Source organism: Poromitra crassiceps (assembly GCF_964638095.1).
Source record: "Poromitra crassiceps genome assembly, chromosome: 22".
Taxonomy (NCBI): domain Eukaryota; kingdom Metazoa; phylum Chordata; class Actinopteri; order Beryciformes; family Melamphaidae; genus Poromitra; species Poromitra crassiceps.
The window spans coordinates 21,855,427-21,878,797 of NC_139647.1; the positions used below are offsets into that span (position 1 = coordinate 21,855,427).

At 43.1% G+C, this 23,371-nt stretch overlaps 1 protein-coding gene across 1 annotated transcript in view; it reads right to left on the reverse strand.

Annotated features, from left to right (window-relative positions):
* cfap46 (cilia and flagella associated protein 46) overlaps positions 1-23,371 on the reverse strand; it is a gene marked incomplete at both ends in the record, with an annotated part of 104,263 nt that overhangs the window by 56,782 nt on the left and 24,110 nt on the right. The window contains 22 exons of the mRNA XM_083658604.1: positions 2,798-2,936; positions 4,920-5,102; positions 5,457-5,563; positions 5,661-5,861; positions 6,505-6,642; positions 8,019-8,079; positions 8,176-8,274; positions 9,616-9,764; positions 11,796-11,957; positions 12,468-12,611; positions 12,867-13,090; positions 13,185-13,338; positions 13,663-13,846; positions 14,644-14,779; positions 15,143-15,215; positions 15,698-15,886; positions 16,019-16,130; positions 16,526-16,707; positions 17,030-17,140; positions 19,010-19,159; positions 21,490-21,754; positions 22,995-23,207. Of these exons, the coding sequence (XP_083514730.1) occupies positions 2,798-2,936; positions 4,920-5,102; positions 5,457-5,563; positions 5,661-5,861; positions 6,505-6,642; positions 8,019-8,079; positions 8,176-8,274; positions 9,616-9,764; positions 11,796-11,957; positions 12,468-12,611; positions 12,867-13,090; positions 13,185-13,338; positions 13,663-13,846; positions 14,644-14,779; positions 15,143-15,215; positions 15,698-15,886; positions 16,019-16,130; positions 16,526-16,707; positions 17,030-17,140; positions 19,010-19,159; positions 21,490-21,754; positions 22,995-23,207 (3,376 nt within the window). The remainder of the gene's footprint in view (positions 1-2,797; positions 2,937-4,919; positions 5,103-5,456; positions 5,564-5,660; positions 5,862-6,504; positions 6,643-8,018; positions 8,080-8,175; positions 8,275-9,615; positions 9,765-11,795; positions 11,958-12,467; positions 12,612-12,866; positions 13,091-13,184; positions 13,339-13,662; positions 13,847-14,643; positions 14,780-15,142; positions 15,216-15,697; positions 15,887-16,018; positions 16,131-16,525; positions 16,708-17,029; positions 17,141-19,009; positions 19,160-21,489; positions 21,755-22,994; positions 23,208-23,371) is intronic.

The window sequence follows — 23,371 nt, forward strand, 5'->3', positions numbered from 1 at the left end:
TAGCATATTGAACACATAATATCAGAACAGAAAAATCGAGGAATAGTACAGTTGTAAATGATTGATGAGATTATTTGCAATAACTTGAGTCCACAGCAGCTCGTTTGCTTTAGGTGACCAACCTGCCGATCACATTTCTTATACGAAAAAATAATAATAATAAGACAAAAAATGATAATCTACTGTATGAATGGTATTTAGATGGTCAGTGAACCTGGTATTAACTGGTGAACCGGAATGCAGAAGTGGGTTGCACATGATAGGGTCATGGAAACATATCAACTTAGGTGAAACATCGACTTCGTGGCAAATGAGAAATTTGGGCTCTGAAGCGAAAGCAATTGACAATCACTCATTTAAACAAGATGGAATGCAATATAGAATGAAGATATGATGTACTGCGGGAATGAGTCCAGAAGACCTGGATGGAGCACGTCTGGTTCCTCCAATCTGCTGGAGCTGGTCTGCTTTTCTATGTCATATATCTATATGTCATATATCTATATGTCTATATTATAGAGTACCGCAGGGATGGCGTACTTTGGTAGACTTACCCAGAAGTCCCTGCACTTCCTGGTTCCTTTGTCGAAAAGTCAGTGGGATTTTTGTATGGGGATTTTTCGCTTTTAAATGCCTGAAATTAGGTCTGTGGTTAACACAAGTTTATGAAACGCCTAAATGAGGACCACTTTTATGACATTTACGCTTCAAAAATAATAAAAGTGGTCCTCATTTGTGTAGACCCTTCTCACGGGGGCCATTTTGTGTCGAAAAGGCAGGGTAAACACAGGTGCAAGCAAAACACTAATGAGGGTTTCCAACTTCCATGATTGAAATTTGGAAACCCTTATTAGTGTGTCGCTTGTACCCGTGTTTACCCTGCCTTGTCGACACAAAATGGCCCCTGTGAAAAGGGTCTATTATCCTGCTGAACACGAAGTTTGCCGTTTCATAAAGCCTTGTTAACCACAGACCTTATTTCAGACATTTAACTGAAATTCTCATACAAAAATCGCATTGACTTTTAGACGAAGGAACCAGGAAGTGCAGGGTAAGTAACTTCTGGGTAAGCCTACAAAAATATGTCATCCCTGCAGTACTCCTATATGACATAGAAAAGCAGAGCAGCTCCAGCAAATTGAAGAACTGTGCAGGACACTTCTGTGGTTGAACTGTGCAGGACACTTCTGTGGTTGAACTGTGCAGGACACTTCTGTGGTTGAACTGTGCAGGACACTTCTGTGGTTGAACTGTGCAGGACACTTCTGTGGTTGCAGACGTGAAGTCCCATTTCCAATGTGGAGATGGGTGTCATAACTTACTGGAGCAGCAGCACCATCTGCTGAGAACCTGCTGGTACAATACAACCTCCCCAAGGCTCCCCGAGGCAAACATCCACACAAGATGTCATCAAAAAACCCACTACTTCTACAAGGATTTACAACAGGTGTGGGAGTCCAATCAATTGTTCTTTCATGATTCCATCAACATGTCAATTCAAGAGGCAGCAGCCTATCTGTATGGTAGTTTGGATTCTGTGTGGAGGGAATCCTGCACTTTTGTCCCACCAATCTGTTGTTGACAAATTGATGGGAGGCTTTTATCTTTCTGTGTCAGAACATCGTTAAGCCATGGCTTCAGATCTGGAGTGGACCCAAATACACACACGGTCCAAACACCCCCCCCCCCTCCGCCACACACACACACACACACACACACACACACACACACACACACACACACACACACACACACACACACACACACAGAGTAATTTAGCTGAGATACCACGTACATTCAGGAGCAGGGCTTTTTAACAACATCATACTGGAAGCAACTTTATTGTCATCTCAGTCTGGATGTTGGCATCCTACTATGCGATCTTAGACTTTTGTAAGAAAACGTGCTTTGAAACAAATGGCTAGATGAACATAGTAAATCACTTAGGTGTTGGCAGCCAGGTGCTGGCAGCAGTGGATTTAGCGGGCCAGGCAGCAAATCAAGGCTCTCTCTCTCTCTCCGACAGTCGGTCATAAACAGGCCTTTTCACAAGCAAATCCCCTTTTATCAACATTCTAAACATGCTCAGATACTTCTCCTGCCTGGCGCCTGTCTCATGATTTTTAGCTATCTGTTCATAAGCATCTAAAAAGAGTTTGGTTGTGTTAAAAGCAGTAGTGTTGGGCAAGTTACTTTCAAAATATAATATACTACATATTACTAGTTACTTTCATTTGAAAGTAATACGTTACTTTACAATATTACTGTCTGTGTAGAGTAACTCGTTACTTATTACACTACTTTTTTGGACAGCAGCAGCAGAGTGACATGGCCGCCCCAGAACCATCCCGAAAAATAATTTCAACCGCCTTGAAGTCAGTGTAAACAATCCAAAATTCTAAATGTTATCCTTTTCCTTTGTTATTGTCGTCTATAGTGGTTATTTGCATAAAAACACACAGTTTGATTAGGAAATGATTGTATCTTTTTTAAATTACCGGTAGTGCTTTGATTAAAAAATGTTTTAACTCAATTTGTAACTTGAGTTACTTGACAAAGTAACTGGTATAATATTACTGAAATCCTATAAGTAGTAAGTTATATTACTGAGTTACTACTAAAAGTAATATATTACATGTAATATGTTACTTTTGTAATGAGTTACCCCAACACTGGTTAAAAGCGTGGCTGGTAGAAAACACAAGTATCTCCAAAGCTTTGGGAAATTAAATTGTGAAGTCATGATCACCATGGGAGATGGATGTTGTTGGGGCGACATGATGTGTGCTGTATTTACCTCTACCTGCGGGGGCAGCAGGCTCTGCGCGTTCAGCACCACGTGTTCCTGCACTGTGACAGCTAGCTGCATTTGGGAGTAGGCATCCAGCAGGTAGCGCTGTTTCCACTCTATATCAGTACTATGGCTGGCTAAGATTCTGCGGGGGAATATTGATGAGAGTTGACAAAGAAAGGGAAAACACTGTATGATTGAGTGGGTGACATGGAGAATGGGCAGACTATTACAACGTACACAAGCTTTGATTCAAATGAGACCAGTATTAGAGACACTGCATGAAATAGGCCACGCCCATCACGGGGGGGAAATCGCTCCGTTCACTCCCATAAATCAGCGTCATTTTCCTTGAATTAAACATAGCTAAAAGCTATGCTAAAAGCTACGCCGGTGAAAGCGCACATCAAGCTGCGCCAAATCCTGGCACACCCTAAGGACCAGATCCCCCCTGAGAAAAAGTGTGACGTGATATACGAGATCCCTTGCCTAACATGCAATAAAACATACATAGGAGAGACAGGTCGACAGTTCAGCACACGAAAGAAAGAACACCAAAAAGAATGTGAAAAGGAAACATCTGGGGCCGGTTGCACCAAGTGGTCTTAACTATGCTTGGTCGTAACTCCTACGTCGGTCTTAGTTAAGACCAGTCTTTAGAGTGGATTTATGCCTGTTGCACCAACAGGGCTTACGTCTGGTCTTAACTATGCTGGTCGTAGCAATGCGCGTCCATGTGAATTGCCAGGGAATGCACCCTGATTGGATGATGTTGCAAAAATGTGCCTCGCGACCTGCTTGGAGCGTCACTGTGCCACTACGCTCTATCAGCCACTACTGTATGTGCATCACTACACCTTCCCTCCTCCCACCCTCCCTCGCTCCGGGGGGAAAATGGCGGTGATTGAGCCAGACAGACAGTCTGAATGAAATTGAATGTAACGTTCCCAATTCTATGTATTAAATTCTAAAAAATTAACGGCAACATTTGGGAAGGCTAAGCCACACAACTAGTTAGTTATAATCTAACATCGTGCTTCAAAGACGGAGAACTGGCTGTGTTATGACGATGATGGTAAGGACTCCAAAAGGTCTCCGCGGAGATCTCTGTTACAGGCAGGCTCTACGCCTCCTCCTGACCAGGCGTAAGAGTTACGCCTGGTCGTAGTGAAAAGAAGGCTTAAGCCGTCTTGGTGCAACCGGCGTAGCTGTTAGGTCGTAAAGTTACGACCAACTTAGCTTAAGACCAGTGTAAGACCAGTTGGTGCAACTGGCCCCTGGAACGCACACGCGTGCAGAAAAACTGAAAGCAACACAGGAGAATCTGAAATCAGCCGTCTCAGACCACTGTGAGAGGGAGAACCACCTAATGGACTGTCTGGGACGCAGCCAAGGTCATTGGAAAGGAAAGCAACAAGTTCCATCGGTGGATCAGAGAGGCGGTTGAAATCAGGAAGCGCGCCCCAAAGACTGTCAACCCGGGATGAAGGAGCTTACCAGCTATCCCACAGTCCTGCAACGCCGCCCCCTGCTGTCGGATGGACCATCAGACGGCAGGGGGCGCCCCCGCCGTACCCCCCGTACGGGTACGGCCGAAATCGTGTTTTCGTGCCCTGGCACACGCCAGGGGGCACGGTCATCCCACCACTTCAGGTGGGATGAGAAAAAACTCCATATAACCACACCATAGATGACGTCACACCAACATCACGTGACACCTCTGGTGAAGACTGCAGAAACAGCAGCCGAAACATGTCAGGTACAAACATTGCCTAACTGGCCTTTATAGATGAACTATTCTAAATAATAGCTAAAAGCTGTTGTGTGGTGGGCTGCTCAGACAACAAATGTAAAAAAATCGCCAGTTAAAGTTTTTTTGTACTCCTGAGCAAAACAAGGAAGCCATTGAGAATTGGCGAGAAGAGAAATGTGGTTCTAGCTGTCAAGGAAGTAAGTTGGAGTGTTCAACGTCCGTATATATGATCTTTGTGTGCAACACGCGACCATGCACGTGACATAGGAGAACGCCAGGATTGGAGGGGGGGGGGGGGTTTCTGTTTTCCCCCGTTTTGGGCGTGGCTTCTGAATGATGACGCGCTCCACAGTGTCTCTATAGGAACTGACTAACCTCAGTCCCTGTGCATACTCCACATGGGCCTCTGCTGCTTGTTCTCTATAGTCCAGTTCACTGAATCCACTGGCACTCTCTCTGAGTGTATCACAGGCAGCCATCAGCCTCTGGACTTCCTGGGTGCAGAGTTTCTCTCCAGGGTCACGGGCAGCAACAGCATGTATACATTCCACTGCGCCTCTGGAAGGTACAGCAACACAACATAGCACATTACAGTAGATCTAGACACCTGCTCATCAGCGTATTCTTTCTAATATAGAAAGAATAAGCTGTTAGATTACAAAGAAGCATCTTCTAGGATTATTTCTGCTTTTGTTTATGCGATGAGATTTTAAACAAGCACCAAGTATTGATCAAATAGTTATGGTACGGTATGTGTCATTCTGTACATACAAGGTAGTACATCAGCTTTAAAGTAAAATAACAGAGAAGCAAAAGGCTTCAGCTCAACCCTAGTCAGTGCTCAAAGGCTCAGCTTCACATTGAAGCATCATGCACAGCTTTGTAAGTTTGACCACAGCAGGGCGGCTTTACCTCATCTCTAGTGACAGGATCAACAACCTGAGCTGTGGGACTCGGTTCAGCTGCTGCTCCTGAACCAGCTTCAGAGCCCCACAGCCGTGTTTTACAATCTGATCAATCTGTGAAATAAAGTCATGGGAAACATATTCACATATTCATATAAACTACAAAAACAAGATACATGTAGAAGGTGTTTGGAAGGAGGGGGTTCCAGACCTTGGTAAGTGCATCCTGGTCTCTCTGGCCTGCTGTAGCTCTGACCATGGTGAGGATGAGCTGGTACCAGAACTCCTCATCCCCACCCAGAGCCTGGGCCCTGTCCAGCAGAGCCAGGGCCTGGGTGTGCTGCTGCTCTTCACAGGCCAGAATGGCCAGACTGAGCAAACTCCTCGCCACGGCTATCTGGTCTCCCAGCTCCTGAATGGAGAGGATTAGAAAAACAGATACTGTACAAAAGTGGAATGTTAGCAGAACTAGGATAATTACTCCATAAGTTAAACAACTGATTATATAGCTGACAAAAAAGCATAATACGTTCCAATCTACCGCTTGCCTGAAGATACACTGAAGATACAAAGGCACTATTCTATCACAGAGACCGACATAAAGATGTGCAGAGTTGCTCTTTATCACAATTGCTATTAGACAGCCAAAAACTATGTTGAATATTTTTCAAGAAAACATTTTCCTTTAACAGAACTAGAGAAGAAAAAGCGGGTGTATGGCATGTTGTTTTGTACTCCTAAAATAACAACATTTGTATCACCCAATATTGGTCTGCTGACATGGGTCAAATAGCTACACATTTTAGCCATTCATTTTAGCCTAATTGGGTGCCAGGTGGTTGGGGTTACAGTACCACATACATAGGACAAGCCATTCAGTGCTAGAAAGTTTAGCGATGATCTCAAGCAAAGTATCTTTAAGTCAATTTATTATTATACTTTGTGACTGACAATTTACCGGACAACATCTCATGTTTCCTGGCGTGGCGTGGCACACCCCAACCACCTGGTACTGCTGTACATCCTGTGTACAGTCTTCCACTCTTTCAACTCACCGTCGCCACCAAGTGGGCCTCTGCCAGCAGCTGCCTGGCCGGCTGATAGAGAGCCATGCTGAGGCACACCTCTGCTTTGTCCAGCCAAATATCCTGAGCACACACATCCGCACTCCCTCGCCCAGACGCCTCAGATTTCTAGGAAAAAACACCAAGGTTACGGTCAATTCAATTCTTTTAATTGAATTAATTGAATTTAATTGAGTTCAATTCAAAATCTAAACAGAAAATAAAGTTAATTTGTTAATGATAAGTGCATTCATTCTCTTATTTGTTACCAAGTTGGATAGGACAGCCTTTTTCTTTTTCTATATTTGGAGAAAATACACTTCCAGAATCTGACCTTGTATCAGTATCATGTTTGCAACGTACACACACACACTATCAAAAAAATCGATACCACCAAAAACCTTTGATTATGTCCATTCTGTTCGGATCACACCGTGTTAAAGTTTAATGTATGTTAACACGAGCCCTGTAGATTTCAATGTCAAATCCCATTCATCCAGTAAAGCTATAGACCAGAACTGCACATCCAAAGCGTCAAGGCCGCGCCCCTTTTTGGGGGATAGAAAGAATGAATGGCGTTGTTGTGATGGTATTTTTGCCGTGTTTTTAGCTAGCATAGACAAAATACCAATTCATTAATTTCGGGGTTCAAGTGTTTTTTTGGTTTGATAAACATGTCTACTAATTATTTTGCGACCTTGCCCGAACCTGAACGGTCGAGATATATGAATAAATTAAGGTTGACTGGACTGTCGTCATGTCCGTTCAGCCTGAGTCAAAGAGGATTTCCGCATTCCCCCAAAAAGGGGCGCGGTGCAGTGCGATGACGCGGTGCAGTTCTGCTCTATATGGACAAGGACAAGACAAATGACAAGCTTTAAGAACTATCATTAAAAAAAAGAAAAGAAAATCATTGTGATCTCACAGGATTGCATTAAGTGATGACAGCCATCCCAAGTTTAATGGCACAAGTAATTGAACTCTCATGAACCTGGGATAATAATGAGATAGTGCTGTCAGATTATAAAAGTGCACTTAGGACATCAATTCCTCCCGTCGATCTAAGCCACCGCTGGGCGCTGCTTGCCAATCACGCTCTCAACTGTAATAAAACCAAGAGTGAGCCAGGAGAAGTCATTCATTTCAAGGGTCATTTCTTTCACTTCAATTCTAGCTTTAATAAACCTCGGCAATATTAATATTATATTTCATAGGGGTGTGTACATTTAAGTCACTCCAGTCCACAAAGTTATACAAAGTAACAGAGAGAGACAAGGCCAGTGAAAGGTTTAGCAGAGGGTTAGATGTGTTGGGGTAATCACATCCATTCCTTCACACCCAAACTGCACTAGTCTGCTGTAGGTCTCTCAATGCGCTCAGCACAAATCATACTTTGATTTATCATGTATTTACCATGTCTTGTAACCCTGCATGTAATGATTCATTCACACGTGCAGCATTTGAGTAAAAAATGGATACGTTTGTTCTGTGAGAACAAGGCTAACCTGATTGAAAGTCATGGGATGGCTCCGCCTCTCCCGTACGAGAGCAATGGCTTTGCGGCACCTGGAGTCATGAATATCATATCATATCATATCATATCATATCGTTCATAAAAGTAAAATGTACAAACATGAAATGTTTATAGTGGTGCTGACATACCCCATTTGTTCTTGTTCTTGGATGCTACTCAGATTAAGGAGCTTCTCACAATATGGTGAATATGTCTCCACACCCAACTGGCAACAGATCCTCACAATTCTAAAGAGATGAAGAGAATGAAGAGACATATGGACGGTTTTAACTTGACAACAAAAACATTCTAAACATTGAACCGCAGCTCACTTCCTGTTGCAGTGTTTGCTGTGGGACAGAAAAGGGGGAAAAAAAACATTAAAGTGGAGGAGTGACCATTCCGTGAAAACCGTCTATATATAGAAAGTAGAGCTGCCGAAAATAATCGATTCAGAGATGCATCGCGATGCTTAATAGGACGATTCTGAATCGATTAACAAATATCAAAAATCGATTATTTAAAAAAAAAAAAAAAAAATTTATAATCAAATAAAATAGAATGTAAGTACATGCAGTTGTTTATTTTAATTATGGATCATAATACAATGCAATTCCAAATGCACTTTTATTTTAAAAGTAGCCACACAGTGAGAAAAAAGAAAGTGAGAAAAAATAAATCATGTATTGCGGAAAAAGTGATGCATCGATTTAAGATGCATCGTATAATCGAATCGAATCGAATCGTAGACTTGTATAATCGAATCGTATCGAATCGTGAGATCAGTGAAGATGCACAGCTCTAATAGAAAGTACCTGACAGTCAATCGGTGAGCACTGATAACATTTCAGAAACACGTAGTGTGACTTAACAGATGTTTGACAGGGAGATGATAAAAAAAAAAAAGGAATTGTCCGCACACTGATTGGCAGCTCCCGCTTTTATTTGCGCTCAAGGTAGGCAAGCTTTCGACCCTATTGGGTCTTCATCAGGCAAATGAATGACAGCAGTTGTCATTGAATCATGGCTTCATCATTTGCCTGATGAAGACCCAATAGGGTCGAAAGCTTGCCTACCTTGAGCGCAAATAAAAGCGGGAGCTGCCAATCAGTGTGCGGACAATTCCTTTATTTTTTGATTTCACGTGTTTGTCCTGCACCTGATGCCCAGTGTGGTTTTGGATGTGCGCAGTTTTCCTACTTTAATTGACAGGGAGATGATGCCTTTTAACTGCTATGGAGCAAATGGACAATCGGCTTTGAATGGTTTCGACACCATCCCTTCCTCCAGTTGCCCCGTGCAACAGCAACAGTAACTAATGACGTCCCTCAGCCCCCTAGTTCTTTTTACTTGGGTTGAAGAAATGCTATTTCTCTCTGGCTTTATGGCCTTAATCTCACAAGTGACTTCAGCCAGAGCATTCTGTTACACTGGCACAACACTAAAACAAAGTGAAGTGCAGCACGTGGAGAAAGGTCTGAACAAAAGAGAAGGATCAAATCTGTAAAATATGAAAAATAACATCGTGTCTGAATGCCAGGAAGAGCTGTTGATGCGCGTGTGAAACATTAATGCAGACATGTTTTTACCTGAGACGGTAGAGGTCAGAGAGGCTCCTCCTGTCCAGAAGGTCATGTGCTATAGTCTCAGCAAGGTGCATTATGGGCAGGGTGAGGTGGGTGAGGGAGAGCGAGTGCAGCTCCTCTGCCAGTAGGTTGAGATAGAACAGACTCTGAGTCTATAGCCAAACAAACACAGGGGAGAAAACATACATTTTCTAACACTGTTTCAAAAGGTGCTTTACAAATAAATACTATTACAGTATAGAGTAAATAGTTTGAGACCAAAATGTGAACCTATGCTATTGTAATGGAATAATAGCTGAAATGCCTTGTTGATCCATCAATAATGAGATGCCCGTTTAAAATGTATAGGAGGATTTTATTCCACAAGTAAACATCTGTGCACAGAGTCTCCCTTTGTCAAAAGAGCCACGAGTTCTCTTCTTCACACTCTCATATAGTGATAGGAGGGCGCCCTCCCCACCCTGATCTCTGCTGTGAAATTCCATTAGATCATACAAGGTCTAGTATATTTCCACAGTTAGGTTGATCCTTCATAAGAGACAATACAACCTTGGTCTACTCCCACAAGACAAAATACATGTTATCTCCCTATACAGGAATGCTCTGCATGATGGAGAGCATAGTCCACAAAATACATCTTAGAAGAGCCATGGATCATTTATGGAACAGAGTCGATAATGATCAACAATCAATTAATAAGCGACCAATCAATAATTTACTATAACACTATCCACTGCTAGATCAGATTGGGCTAGAACTGGCCCATTGTCCCACTACGTTTGCTGCATTTCTACGCTTAACAAACCTCATTTCATCCTAATGTAATTCCATCCCGCTCGGGTGGTAGCTACGTAAATTAATCACAACACATAATTAATTTAGATTAACGTGATTTAAGCCTCTGCCAACGTTCTGCCTGGATCCACACAGATCAATAAGTGCACAACCTCTTTGGACCAACACACGTGGGCTCGTCAATGCCACGGTCAAGGCTTCCAGCCGCAGCGCAGCCTTGGACCCTGGAGAGCCGACTGATACAATACCCAAACCCAATACCCATTACCTGCTGTGCTGGAAACTAGACTCATGTCAAACACCATGCCACAGATGATGGGTCATGTGTGTGGCCTTGCCTGTGTGGTGATGTTGTGTGTATTGATAGTGTGTAGCCTTGCCTGTGTGGTGATGTTGTGTGTATTGATAGTGTGTGTATCCTTGCCTGTTTGGTGATGTTGTGTGTATTGATACAGAGTGTGTATCCTTGCCTGTTTGGTGATGTTGTGTGTATTGATACAGTGTGCAGCCTTGCCTGTTTGGTAGGGGTGTCACGATACACTCAGTTCACGATACGATACGATACGATACACGATATTGGGTTCACAATAACGATACGATACGATATTTTAACTTTTTTTTCCCCGATCGATTTGTAAGTTGACGGGGCATCCTCCACGCTAATTTGAGTAATTTCACCATTTTCATCCTCCGTGTCTGTAACGTCCCTCGTCTGTTCAAACAAAGCAATGAAAAGGAGAGCGAGCATGCAATCAGATGCAGATCAGTGCCACCATGTTCAGCTTCTTTTTCTCACGATATGAGATTTCATCTCAACGATACATATTGTCACGTTTTGATATCGCGATATATTGTGGGACGATATATTGTGACATCCCTACTGTGTGGTGATGTTGTGTGTATTGATACAGTGTGTGTATCCTTGCCTGTGTGGTGATGCTGTGTGTATTGGTACAGTGTGTATCCTTGTGCAAAAAGTAGGTAGGGACACGCACATCCAAAAATAGGCCACACTGGGCCTGGGTGCTGGATCAATAAAGTACTTACAGTGAAAAAGAAACAATCCGCACACCGAGGAGCTCCCGTTTAGGTTTTTTTTATTTTCAATACAGCGTGACGTTTCGGACACACACCGGCCCTTCCTCAGACGCTTTCTCCTTGCCTGTTTGGTGATGTTGTGTGTATTGATACAGAGTGTGTATCCTTGCCTGTTTGGTGATGTTGTGTGTATTGATACAGTGTGTGTATCCTTGCCTGTTTGGTGATGTTGTGTGTATTGATACAGAGTGTGTATCCTTGCCTGTTTGGTGATGTTGTGTGTATTGATACAGTGTGCAGCCTTACCTGTGTGGTGATGTTGTGTGTATTGATACAGTGTGCAGCCTTACCTGTTTGGTGATGCTGTGTGTATTGATACAGTAGGGGGTGCTGTTGGTTTTGAATGTCTGCCTGGCCTGGTCAGGACAGCTGAAGCGGGCCCAGTCTTCTGTGGTGCTAGGAAGCACCTCATCCTGGAACTGGAGTTTAGGTTTCTCCTCAGTGGGGGGAGGCTGGTCAATCAAATGGGGGAGGGAAGGGAATTGACATTTGGCATTATTTCTGGTGTGCAGTTTTTGAGTCATTTCTACCACCCTATAGTACCCATTTTCAGTGCTGTTTTGTCAGGCACTGTGTATTCATTTAAAACAGCCTCACTGTCTTATAAAATGGATCAAGTTTAGAATTGATCATTTCATATTACAACAGATTTTTAAACATTATTTTGCTTTGATGAACTCACGGTGAGAGACGGAGAAGTGTGACAACAGGCAAAAACCTAAAGACTGTAAATAACAAAGGCATTCAAATGTTATCGTCTCAAATGGCTACCAGCCAGTGTGAAAGACACATTGTATCTGCATTTTGGCAGGTGTTCATTTCAGACCCCCCCCCCGTGTGCAGTTATTGCCATGTACTGTAGCAAGAAACGTGACTGATTGGAATTTGGAAACCCTCATTAGTGTTTTGCTTGCACCTGTGTTTATTCTGCCTTTTCGACACAAAATGGCCCTAGGACATACCGGCTGCACGTCTTTGGTCTTTTTGCCTCTGCCCTTGTCTTTGTCTGTGTGCTTGTCTTTTCTGGATGCAGTAGAGGGAGGCGGCTGGCTTGGCTGACTCTTTGACATCTCATTGGAGACCTGGTGCACCGTTGCCATGGACACCTGCAGTAACACACAGTGCAGCACATTGATGCCTGCTCCATTACCGCCCCCCACACACAATTTGGATTTGAAGAACAGCCTCTTCCACAGTCTCAAACTCATGGTACTGCTGAGCTTACGTACTGCAAGCTGAAGAGCCCAGACACAGATAGTAATATATATTATTATATATTATTATTATATTATATATAATCCAATATTATATATTATTATTATATATAATAATTGGGAAATCTTTTTTTGGGGACCGTTTACCTGCCATATCTGCAGGACAAATGTGTAGGCTGTGAGTAGGTTGAGCTGGTGCTGGGGTGAAGTCCTGTCTGACATGAGGGCGAGCAGGGTGTGTGCTCTCACCAGGCCGTCCAGACGCCTCACCTCCCGCAGCTTCAACAGACTTGTCGTGAATAAAAACCCCTGGACTCCTATTAGGGACTCAGGTTTCACTGGGATCGTACCCGTCTCTTTGGAGCGGCCCTCTAGAGCATACAATAAGATTATTAGGAAAAAAAACTAACCAGATGTTGACACATATGCCTCATGAAACAATTAACATTTTGAACTGAGCTGTACCTGCTTCCTCTGCCTGTTCAGTGCCCATGTGTAGAAGGATGTCTATGGCCCATTGGACTTGGTGTTGAGCATCAGCTTTGGGGAAGTTCTGACAGTACAGCCACTCTCCAAACTCCAGCAGAAAGGCCACCTTCTGCCACTGAGTCTCTGAACTCTGATTACAGATGGCATACGAATTAGGGGAAAACAAGAGCTGCTAGCTGCAATGACATGTTGGCTCCACATGATGGTGCTGGAGACTGTTTAACATTTTAGACTGTTTCCTCTGCTCATATGAATGGCTCATATCAAACATGGGGGTGAGGGGGGGGTCAAGTAAACTTTATGATTAGGATTCTCTATCTAATTTTCTAGCACTTTACAAACTTCATGTATGACCTATATATTTGTGTAAAACCTAATAAAAATATTCTTGAGGAAAACAAAGAATTCTCTATCTAAACGCTAAGGACTGTTGGCAACAGAGCAGAGGTATTACCAACAGAGAGGTGATGGACTTCTGGTAGCAGGCCAATTGTTGAATTTTATCCCCAGCACATGGCGCCACCCGGTGCCACATAAGTGAACAGCAGAGCTCTCCTTCATCTTTGAACCTCTGCATGTCCATCGCCACACTCTGCCCCAGCCGAGCTCGTACCAACACGCGGTGTTTAAGCAGGGGCCTGGGGCAAAAGAGAGGATACTGGATGGGACCATGGCATGTTCAATTCAATGTCAATGTTATCTGAGTGAAGAAACTGTGATTCTGGAATTACAAACTAAATCACATTATACCTACAGTAGACATTACAACATTGTCACTGAGCAACAAAGAAAATACTGGTTCTTGTATTCTACCAAGGTTTACAGTGATATAATAAATAATGAAATATAATACATGCTAGGATATGAAATCACAAAGAACCTTTTAGGACTTGTTATATAGATATTTGATTTGCGAATGTTTTCCCCTGATAACAACCTACCATAATATTTTATAACCTCTAGGGTAGTATAGGTTTTACTGCTATGTTTATACTTTATGCAATAGCTATAGAAAAAATGCTTCCCTAAGAAGGTGAATCAATCAGTTGATCAATCTACTGTATCTCTCCTTTGCACACACCATCCATCCAACCAATCCATCTTTATTCCCCTTTATGTACTATGTATAGACTTTATACACTGACTGCAGAAAACAAAATCTTTCTTGAGGTCAATCTACTAACCAATCTATCTATCAATCTATCTATCTATCTTTCCAACCAACCAACCAACCAATCAATCAATCAATCAACCAATCAATCAATCAATCAATCAACCAATCAATCAATCAACCAATCAACCAATGAATGATCGATCCCCCTGCCTGCCTGTATGTCCAATCCCTCTCTTCCCTTTCCTCCACTCTTCACCATGTGTGTTTCTTTACTCACAGCCCGTGTCTGCTTTGGGGCATGTCTCTGATGGCTTTACTCACAGCCCGTGTCTGCTTTGGGGCATGTCTCTGATGGCTTTGTCCAGCAGCTGCAGAGCAGTCTTCCAGTCTGCTCTGTCAGTATGGATGTAGAACAGCAGACTGTAAATAGCTGCTATCAGGGTCAGGTCATCTTCATCTGCTCACACACACAAACAAACACAGAGAAACACAAGACTAGATTAAAAATTCATCTTTTCCACAAAGAAAGTGTGCATATATAGATCAGCTAGTGCTGCACTCTAAGAACAGATCAGTGGTCCAAATAGACTACTCAAAAAGCAAATGGCACCTCAAAACTGACTTCTCTGTCCTGGAGGGAATAAGATCTTCTGTGCACTCTACTAGTTACAGTATAGAGGTATTATTGGACAGTCCCCGGGGGTCCCGGACCAATCAAATGGATTCATAAAGAGGACGCAAACCTCTTCCATGAAGCCATTTGCAAAGACGTAACCTCTGGAAAGACATGGAGCCATGTGAGGTTGCTTTTAGCACTCACTTGATGCTTTGGGCTCAGAACTCCCAAGTGGCAGCGTAGCCAAGGCCGCCACGCCCTTCACTTTGCCCTGTTCCTATGAGAGAAATGGAAGGGGAAAGGCATTAACACTCCACTGCCTATAGAGAGCCAAAGTGGAACGTCACTTCCTGCTTCAGCACTGTACCAGAGATTTTCATCCGCCATTTATTTTCCCATAGACATTTCGTAAAATGCGTATACAAATAGTTTTACTTGTTCAAACCAAACGGTTCAGATATATTTAGAAACAGGAGAGACGGCATAACATTTCACTCGGGCCAAAACGTAAAAAAAAAAATGCGGGGTTAAAGAAAATATCTTTTCGATGTTGTCTTTTTAAGTTTTGGTCCGAGTGATATGTTCTATTGTCTCTCCCGATCCTAAATATAGCGGATCCGTTTGATTTGACCAAGTAAAACTGTTTTTATAAGCATTTTACGAAATGCCAATGGGAAAATAAATTGCAGAAGCAAACACATTGGGTAAATCCCTATAGGACCTTGCCCCCGTATCCCTAAGAGGGAGTCGTCATCATACATTTGTGTGTTTGGTGTTGGTGGTGTGGGCCAGGGCATTCAGGATCGTCTCTAGGGGCTCTTGGAGCTGCAGTCTCTCTACAGGCGTCTGTGTCAGAGGCAGGCAGGTGTTCCAGTAGTGCCTGGCAGCAGCCATACACAACACTGGGTCCCCAGCCTTCTCCGCATAGCTGGGGGACGAGAGGAGGAGGCAATGAGACAAAGGGCAAAGAATGAGTGAAGGAGGAGGTAATGACTTTCAGATTCAAACAAAAAGTAGAGAGGGGTGAGGGTGACATGTGTGAAATGACTGAGGACAGCACCTCACACCGGACAGGAGCACTTTCAGAGCTTCTCTGTAACTGAGTGGATTTCCGTTGGACTCATGGACCAAGCTCAACCCCCTCAAACAGGCTGCACTGCTCAGCATCTCATTCACCGCTGATGGGCCGTACCTGGAGATTATGAGGAAATTACTTGGTTATCAATCAAACTATGAATCAATCGACCAAAACTAAAAAAGTACAAATTTTGCAACAAATTTTGCAACTCCATTTGGACTGAAAAACACTGAAATCAGTGCTTGTTGCCAAGTCATATCAACTGCAATACTCTGTTATGGGCACAAGGTGTCACTTGCCCCTTATACAACTTTGCAAGCAAAAAAACTCAACCACCTCCCACTTCAGTCCTTTCAATAACAAACCCATACACATCAAGTGCAGTACCTCTAGCCTTTCTATTTTAAAAATCGGACAAAAAAATAGACTTTACAAAATGCTGGATCTACCCTGGCATTTCCCAGTCTCTCTTGGTATTAAATTAACTCTAACCAGCCAACTGCACTTACAAAACACATGGCATGGTGCTGAGGCTCTGAGCTGCTGCGCTCTCCAGCTGCAGAGCGCTCTGCGTGCAGGATAAGACCAGGCTGTGGTCCTTGGCATGGTGGCAAAAGGCAGCCAGCTGGGTCCAAAGCTGCAACTCCACCACCGCGTCAGTCCAGCTGCAGTCAGACACCATGTGCACCAGCTACAGGTGAGAAGACAGCAAGAGACATGGGGAGGGAGGGAAGAACAGTGGAGGAGAGGAGGAAAGGAGTGAGGGAAAAGAGGGGTCAAGAGAAGAAGGAGGGAGGATAGACGGAAGGAGAGAAGTCACAGAGAAACCCACGGGGCCTCAGTCTTCAGTGTCAGAAATGGCAATTCAAAGCAGAAGAAACATACAGAGATTTCAGCTAACCTCAAGCCGACCAAAGCATGATATTCAAGGATAGCTACAGTACTTTGAAGACATTCAGAGTTTGTGGATCATCTTGGCATCTGATGGAAGACACAAACATGGAGGCACATACCGTGGAGAGACTGGGGACAGTGAACTCCATCTGCATCGGGTTGCTGTTGCACTGGAGCATCTCCACTCCGACCAGCACGCGTGTCATCGCCGACACTAAATCATTCTTACACTGTGGGAGGGGTAGGGGGGTGTGGGGGCATAAAAAATGCATACCGAGCATTGGTACACCGAGTATTTCATTGCAGTCCTGCGCTGAATATACAATAGTCCCATAAGTTTAATTATAGCGAAGTTATATACTGAACATAGTATTAGTATTATTTGCTTCTTAAATTATACACAGTATGATAATTACCATGCAGTATGTGTCCCAAATACTGCAGAGAACGGGCTCGTTGATAATGCATGACTTCCTATCGCGTGGAAAATGAGTTGATGAATGATTTATTGATTGCAATTAAGAGATAAGCTTCATTTATATTAACAGTGCCTTAATTTGCATGGCAAGAAACACCCCCTGCTGTGACTCGCACAAAGCGCAGCACGGTGAAGGGACTAATTAGGGCAGGAAATTTGTAGCTGACAAATGTTCTCAGGATGGTGTTGTTGACTGAATGAAACAGTCCGTTTAACTGACAAATTGTGTTTGCTTCCCCCCCACAAATAGGCCACTTAACACCTAACCTGACATTGCCAGATGGGGGCGGTGTTGTTTTCTCGCGAGAGAATCCAGCTTGCTTGCAAGGTTACTTAACACCTGCATAATACGGTAGATCAAACGCCAAATGGATAAATGGCTCCAATGCCACATATGCAGGAAATAACTGCACGAAAAAGATGGTTAATTTTTGTGCGTGTAAATGACGTAATACATTAGTACAGAGTACATTATGAATGTGGCGTGAGTATGTTATGATGCCGAACCATTCAGTCGTCTCAAAGGGCATTCACGTGTCTTAACATTTGATATATTTTGCGGTGCAACAAACAAGATTTCCAAATAGGACGAATCAGCGTGACGTCACTGGCCACCCAGAAATGCGGAAACCCGCGGCAGTTATTAGTATGAGTTGCGCCAAACAAATGTTAATATCTCAAAAACTATACATCACATCGCTTATATTTTGACATTCTGAGTGAGAGCAGAAGTAGCTCAAGAGTTTGATGTATAATATATGCATGTCGTGTTAAAGTTGTGTGAACTGTCGCAGTTTTTTAAATGTAAACAGAGTCAGCCGGCTAGAGTCAGAGACTCCCCTCCCAAAGCTCACGCTCCATAGGGTTCCATTGCCGTTGCCACCCAGTGACGCGGTTTGTTTAGATCACCATATGATTCCCGAGCGCGGCGCTGCTGCCGCTCACCGCTCCCCCAGGGGATGGGTCAAATGCGGAGAACAAATTTCGCACACTTTACCTTTTTTACCAAAATGCTGCTCGGCTGATCCCTCGTATATCTGAGACACAGTGTACACAAAGGACACCATTTCAAGTGAATAAGACAGTGAAATGTATACAAATGTATAAACTTTTAATGACAGCTCTACTCTTTTGAGAAATTCTTACTCAACCTTGTTGTTGACATAACTGATTTTTTTTCCGAGCATTTTACAGCATGTTATTTTTATAGAATATTTCATCATTACTATGGCACCAATTCCACCTTTCTTGATATTGATTTGGCAGGTCCTTTCAATACACCTACTGTAGAAGCTGCTCCAGATTACTCCGAGCCAGTGTGAATAACTGTCCTGTCTGTGTTTCACTTACAGTGCAGTACTGTATGTATGGATTTGAGTCCACTGCCCAAGCTTTCAGAAGAGGAAAAAGCACCATAATCACATCTCACCACTAAATACTGAAGGATTAGGCAGAAGAGAAGAAAAGCCTATAAGAATAAATGTGTAGCTTGCTGCTGCTGCCTGGATAGGATTCATAATTAGAATATATTATCCCATGGTATGGTACAGTAACTGTCACTTGAATACACACTGTGCGCCTATACAGTGATTAATACTGGGACCAATGTAGAGGATGCTACCTCATCATCTGTCTCCATCTTTGGGCCAATCTGCTGCTGCAGGAGCCTCTTGGTCTGCACCCAGGTGGCCACCACCTGTTTCCTCGCTGCGATGGGGACGTTCTCCCCTGGGACGGTGCAGTTGGACAGGCGAAGGGCGTAGTCGCACAGCTAGGAAGAGACCGAGAAAACGACACTGAGCTCAAGCAAGCATTCTATCTAAGCATTCTATTCGGAGTATATATGATTGATTGATTGATTTTCTTTATTTAAGTGTCATGCTTGTGTGCCCAGCACACATAGGCTTACAGGACACTTTTACTGTTCATCATTTAAACAAACAATGATCAAAACATAAAACCAACAGAAACACCCAAAATACATACAGTAAAGTTCTACAGCATGAAAACCACCACCTGAACCTACTTAAATATAAGAGCTGTGCTTGCCTTCTATTCCAGGCCCTAGAGATAAAGTTAGCAGTCTTAAACAACCACTCCAACTTCTGGCCATCATCTGCCCAGAAGAGCTCAGGTCTTTGCTTTTGCATTTCGTCAAATAAGGAAATCCTCAAATCATCATATAAAGTACAATAAAACATGAAATGAAACTCGTTTTCAACATCCTTTAGATCACAGACGTTGCATATGCTGTTCTCTTCTGGTATAGCTGTGAACCGCCCTACTTCAATGGCAAGAGGCAGAATACCAATTCTCAGCTGAGCACATAAAGACCTCTGGTTTCTGGTTAGAAAGGAAGTGACATAGGGCTCAGGACCAAAACGCTGCTTCATCTGAACATATGATCTAAGCTTAGGTTTAGACCATATGTCGTTTGCCCATTCCTCTCTGTAATAATACAGTATATATGTGCATAGTATAGGCTTTTTCCATAAATCGCATGGCCAGCTTTTTGTATGGAAAAAGGCTTTATGGGGTCTTGAAAAGGTCAATGAGTAGAGCATGACATGAACATAGTCTGAGGTTTGCTTTCCACTGGGGATAACCCTGTAAAAAATGCATGCATTTGTGGTATTGTTATGCCGTTTGGTTCAAAGCATCCACCAAATGCGATATGTTTTGTTACGGTCTATATATGCAAGACTCCCTTTTCAAGTCTGTATACACTGGGCTTTTGACTTGCTGTAGCCCATGGCCCTCTGCCAGCTTGTCAGCTACAGACACACAACACAATAAGGCTTTGCTCCAGTGAGAGACTGCACAGAATATGACCCCTCTGTTATGTAGGCCATTTATATAAATAAAAAAAATAAAAAATTTGAATGGATGATTTATCATCTTGCAATAAGAAAGGAAACTGATATTCTGATAAGATGACAGTTGGTTTAATAATTCACTGATAAAGTGCCTTTCATCTAGAGTTAAAACATGTTCATGGTAGATCAGATGGAGGAAGGAACGAAATAGGATTTAATTGGTAACTGCAGCACGAAGAACAGAGAAATAAAAGTTCAACTGCACAAAGCAGCCCACTCATGACAGGGGCGTGTGCGTGTGCGTGTGCATTCATGTGCATGTGTGTCTTCATTTGCGTGTGTGTGTTCATGTGCATGTGCGTGTGTGTGTGTGTGTGTGTACGTACGCATGCATGCATGAGTGACATTCTGTCTGAGGATGGAAAAGATGTCAGCTGTGAATTTGGTAGGATTCACACAGAGAAGGAGATGTATCCTGAGAGATTAACAACTTTCAAAAGCTGCATTTGAGAAAAGTTCCCACTTACTCTCCCAGACTGTCGTATCTGCGGGGCTTAAAAGCCAAGCCATTAAAAAGCTCCAGATAGCATTTCAACAACATCAAGTCTCTCACTACATGGGCTCAAGTTACTTCTTAATACCTCATATCAACCAAATGCATAGGACTTCTTCTAGCACTCGTCCCCAATCCCAGGTAACACACATCTATACACTCTAAATGGGGACTAAATTGGAAAAGTGTCATCATAGGTTTTTAGGTATTGGATGACAAGCTTTCTGCAAAGCAGAAATCTTGTGAAGAAGCTGAAACTAAGGATAGGTTTTTAAAATAAGCCTTTTTTTTACTCCAAAATTGTACTGTGCAACTCGATTTCTACTGACATTCCTCACTAGTGTGCTCCTCCACCCATTCTGGCACAATGTCATGCTGAGCCACAAAATTACCAACAGGGCACATGCAGATTTTTTCCCCCATCATCGAAATTACCACTTGAGCTGTCTGCCTGAACTAGCTTCCAGGCTTCGCTTCATTTATTATTATTATGAAGAACATTATTCTTATTCTTCTTATTCTTATTCCTGGTTAGAACAAACTTCTAAAAAACAACAAAACAACAACAACAATGATGTATCTCTATAGAGATGGGCTGTGTGCTTGATGTTATGGGACCTTTACACACAGGTACACACACACACACAGGAACAAAATACCAAAAAATACACAAACTAGGAGCACACAAACTAGAGGTGTCACGATATACCGGTATAACACAACACAACACACCTCCAGTGCTTTGCGTGCATCCTGGAGCGCAGCTGGGTCTATGGGAACCCCGTGGACACTGCCGCTCCTCTCCATCCCTTTCCCGGCTCTGTTTTTGGCCTTGTCCGCTGGCAGGACTGCCTTGTCCCCTGGCAGGACTGCCTTGTCCCCTGGCAGGACTGCCTTGTCCCCTGGCAGGACTGCCTTGGCACCGTCTGGTCCACACAGAGGCTGGATAAACCCGCGGGCCACAGCGTCACACAGCAGCACGAGCAGAGTGCGATCCCTGAGAAACACAGGAGAGGAAATGTTCCAAACTGACATTAACTAGCGAAAACAAGTTATTTTAACTTTTTTTTTAATCTTTTAGGTCTTCCTGAAAATATACAGCCTTACCACAAAATTGGGGAAACAAAATGTATACTGAAGTTTCCTTGGCCACATTATTATGAGAGAATATCATATAGGACTGAATCCAAAAATCCACATACTTTTGCCTGAGGACAGTTTGCTCCACTTTCATGAACATTCACTGCTGTCTCCCATAGTCAGACCTTAACTCACCTCTTATTCCACGAGTGAGCTACACCTGGGGAATGAAAACTATTTAAAAAAAGGACTGGTTTTCTGAAGACAAGGATACATATCGTTGTTGTCAGCTGAAAACCTCATACAAATATTGGTCATTTCCATGTATTTACCAGAATAGAAGCATAATATAGTCCTCTATGGGTTTGGGAAATTGCATCTGGGCCAGTGAAACCCTTTCAAAATCCTTTGAGAAATTTGAAAACTGCACCACCATCAACAAGGCTGCATTTCTGCATTTCGTAAATATAAGGTTTTCAACACCAGAAATATTCTAGTTAAGCGTTGTCCATCTTCGGTATGCTGTATATGATATATGATTTAATCATATATGTATTGAAGAATTGATCAATACTATAATGGCTGTCTATGGTAAGCCTGAATTGACCTAATGTAATATTTTTTTTATCAGATTTTAGAGTATGTTTTATTATTATTCTGGCTTCAATTAGTGTCCTCTAGAGAGAGAGTGGCGTCAGCGGAGGACCAAAATGCGTGACTCATTAGCCAATGAACAGCCAGGAAGGGGTCTCGCGCATCTTTTGAATGCTAAAACAAAGCGGATAATGTACAATTTGAAAACACAAAACAAAAAACAACATCACAAACTGTCCATTTTGCTGCAACTCGACAGTGCTGCTTAATCCAGGACCTTACTTCCTGGAACCCTTGAGAGTAAAAAACTGGTCCATTGGAGTGAATGGAGATGTCACGACTCTTCTATATACATGGCTCTGGTTTTAATGTCCCATGATCTACACAGGCTTTTCCACTCCAAGAGCCATGAACATGAAGAAAAAGAAAAAAAATGACAGCCGCAAAGACAGTATCTGCCTTCAAGAAATCCATTTCGCTCAAGCATTCGCCCCTGGCCCTAACTACCCTATGTACAGCAGCGTTACACTGTACACATTAGTAAGATGATACCTGGGCCCTACCCAGTGTGCTGTGACTTTCTGAGCATCTCCAGCAGCTTGTGGAAGGTGGGCAGGAGGCGCTGGTGCTCCCCGGCTGCCAGCAGGTGGCTGTTGTAGTTCCACAGGTACACGGCTGTGTTGGCTACCACCCACGGCTCGCTGATCTCTGCTCCCAGCTCCGCCGCCCGCTGGAAGCTGGAGGTGGCGTAGGCAGACAGCTCCTGGATCCACTCTCTGCATGAGACAGGTAGAGAGAGGTAAAGAACGAGGGGGATGGGAGAGAGAGAGAGAATGAATAAGTATGCACCATGGTTGAATAAAATAGTTAAATACTGTATTTCAATTAAAAGGATAACAATTAGAACATTAAAACAATTAAGTGTGTGTGTGTGTGTGTG